A 1,595-nucleotide genomic window follows, 5' to 3' on the forward strand; every position below is an offset into this window, starting at 1 on the left:
GGGGGGGACGCGGGGCTCTAGGAGGAACAAGGAGCTCTGGAGGGGGAACACGGGGCTCTAGGGGGAGGGTCACGGAGCTTTGGAGGAACTTGAGCCCCTGGGGGGGCACACGGGGCTCTCCGCCTCTCTCGCCCTGCCCCGGCGCAGAGACGCAGGCGTGACCTCCCGGGAGACCCTGGCCCAGCCTGGCCTGCTCCTTCCTGGGCGTCCTCCAGCCTGCACGGCCCAGGCCGGGGAGGGCGCGCCCACGCTGGTTTGCTCGCAGGAGGCCTGGAGTCCGGATGAGCAGCAGGGTGGCCGAGGATTCGGCTGTGCGGCAGAGCCTACGTCTGTCGGATGCCTCGATCTGAACGAATTGTTTCCATCCGATTTGCTTCATCAAAGTGAGGGCGGACTGTTCTTGAAAGCTGTCCTTCTCCAAGTTGTCCTCAGACTTCTTCCTAGGGGGTGTCATAGCAGCCCAGGACATTGCGCAAATGCTTTGTGACACTTGAGAAAACCAGACAGGAGTAATCTAAAAGGAAAAAAGTCAGAATCAGAGATAAATGATGTTAAAAGATACTGGTGGTTTTCCTCTGACGGCCCATTTACAGTGTGAAAGCAAACAGCCACTGTTAGGGGCCAAATGTGTGAGTGGGCCCTCTGGTCCCATCTTATGCACTGAACACTCAACAACCGTCCTGTTTCCTCTCCAAAGATTACAAGGCTTCCCTAAGAAAACAGCAAACAAACAGAAACCAGGGTATTAAGTATTCGCGGTAAGTATTCTTTCACTGCTTACCTGTTTAACCTGTGCCAGAATATTCAGTCTCTTGATTCGTGCCTCAGGTTCAAGGTTTCTAAAAGGCAGTCGTATCTATACATGGGGTAGCGTTAGGATTAGAAATCGGTGAGATGGTGCAAATCAAGGCCTGACATGAAGCACGCAGTACTTAGTAGTAGTATTAATGTGAGTAGGATGTTCATCACCAAAATAAAAGTTGTGAGCAGTGGCAGCTCTTAGAGGTGGCCTCCACAGGTCTATTAGGAGTTTTATTACATCTAAAGAACAGTTAAAACCAGCAACTGCCTGGTCACATCTCCAGTCATTTCCCCAGCAGAACGTTCAGTCTCTAGGGGGAGGGGCTCTAGGGGGAGGGTCATGGACCTTTGGAGGAACTTGAGCCCCTGGGGGGGCACACGGGGCTCTCCGCCTCTCTTGCCCTGCCCCGGCGCAGAGACACAGGCGTGACCTCCCGGGAGACCCTTGAAATAAGTGGTACACAGGTTTCCATCCTAACATAGCTGTCCACACAGGTAGGCAGAAAGAAAGCAGTGCTGGGATCGAGCTGGGCCCTCACACTTGGCAGACACCTCCATTGCCATACACTTGTATCCTGTGGGAACTGCACCCTCGGTCCCCCTGACCTAGCCTTTTTTTTTTTTTTTTTTGTAGGAAACACGTAATAATAAACATGGATCCGTTTATGAAATAGGATAGAAACAATACAAACATTACAGAGTTATGGATAGATTAGTAGGAAAATATCAATGACTGCTGTAATACATGGTGGTATCTTCAAAGTGGTTTCTCAGGAAGACAGAGATATGCAAGA

The 1,595-nt window shown here is 51.4% G+C and overlaps 1 protein-coding gene across 1 annotated transcript; it reads right to left on the bottom strand.

Annotated features, from left to right (window-relative positions):
* On the bottom strand, positions 1 to 1,089 carry LOC102021149 (WAS/WASL-interacting protein family member 3-like; the record flags this gene model as incomplete). Its single annotated transcript, XM_013514909.1, is given in 2 exon segments — positions 1 to 514; positions 782 to 1,089. A coding segment is annotated over 1 exon segment (469 nt), but the record flags the coding sequence as incomplete, so codon positions are not given.
* Positions 1,090 to 1,595: the final 506 nt, after the last annotated feature.

The sequence above is a fragment of the Chinchilla lanigera genome, unplaced genomic scaffold (assembly GCF_000276665.1).
Source record: "Chinchilla lanigera isolate Chin_1 unplaced genomic scaffold, ChiLan1.0 scaffold00024, whole genome shotgun sequence".
NCBI classification, from domain to species: Eukaryota; Metazoa; Chordata; class Mammalia; order Rodentia; family Chinchillidae; genus Chinchilla; species Chinchilla lanigera.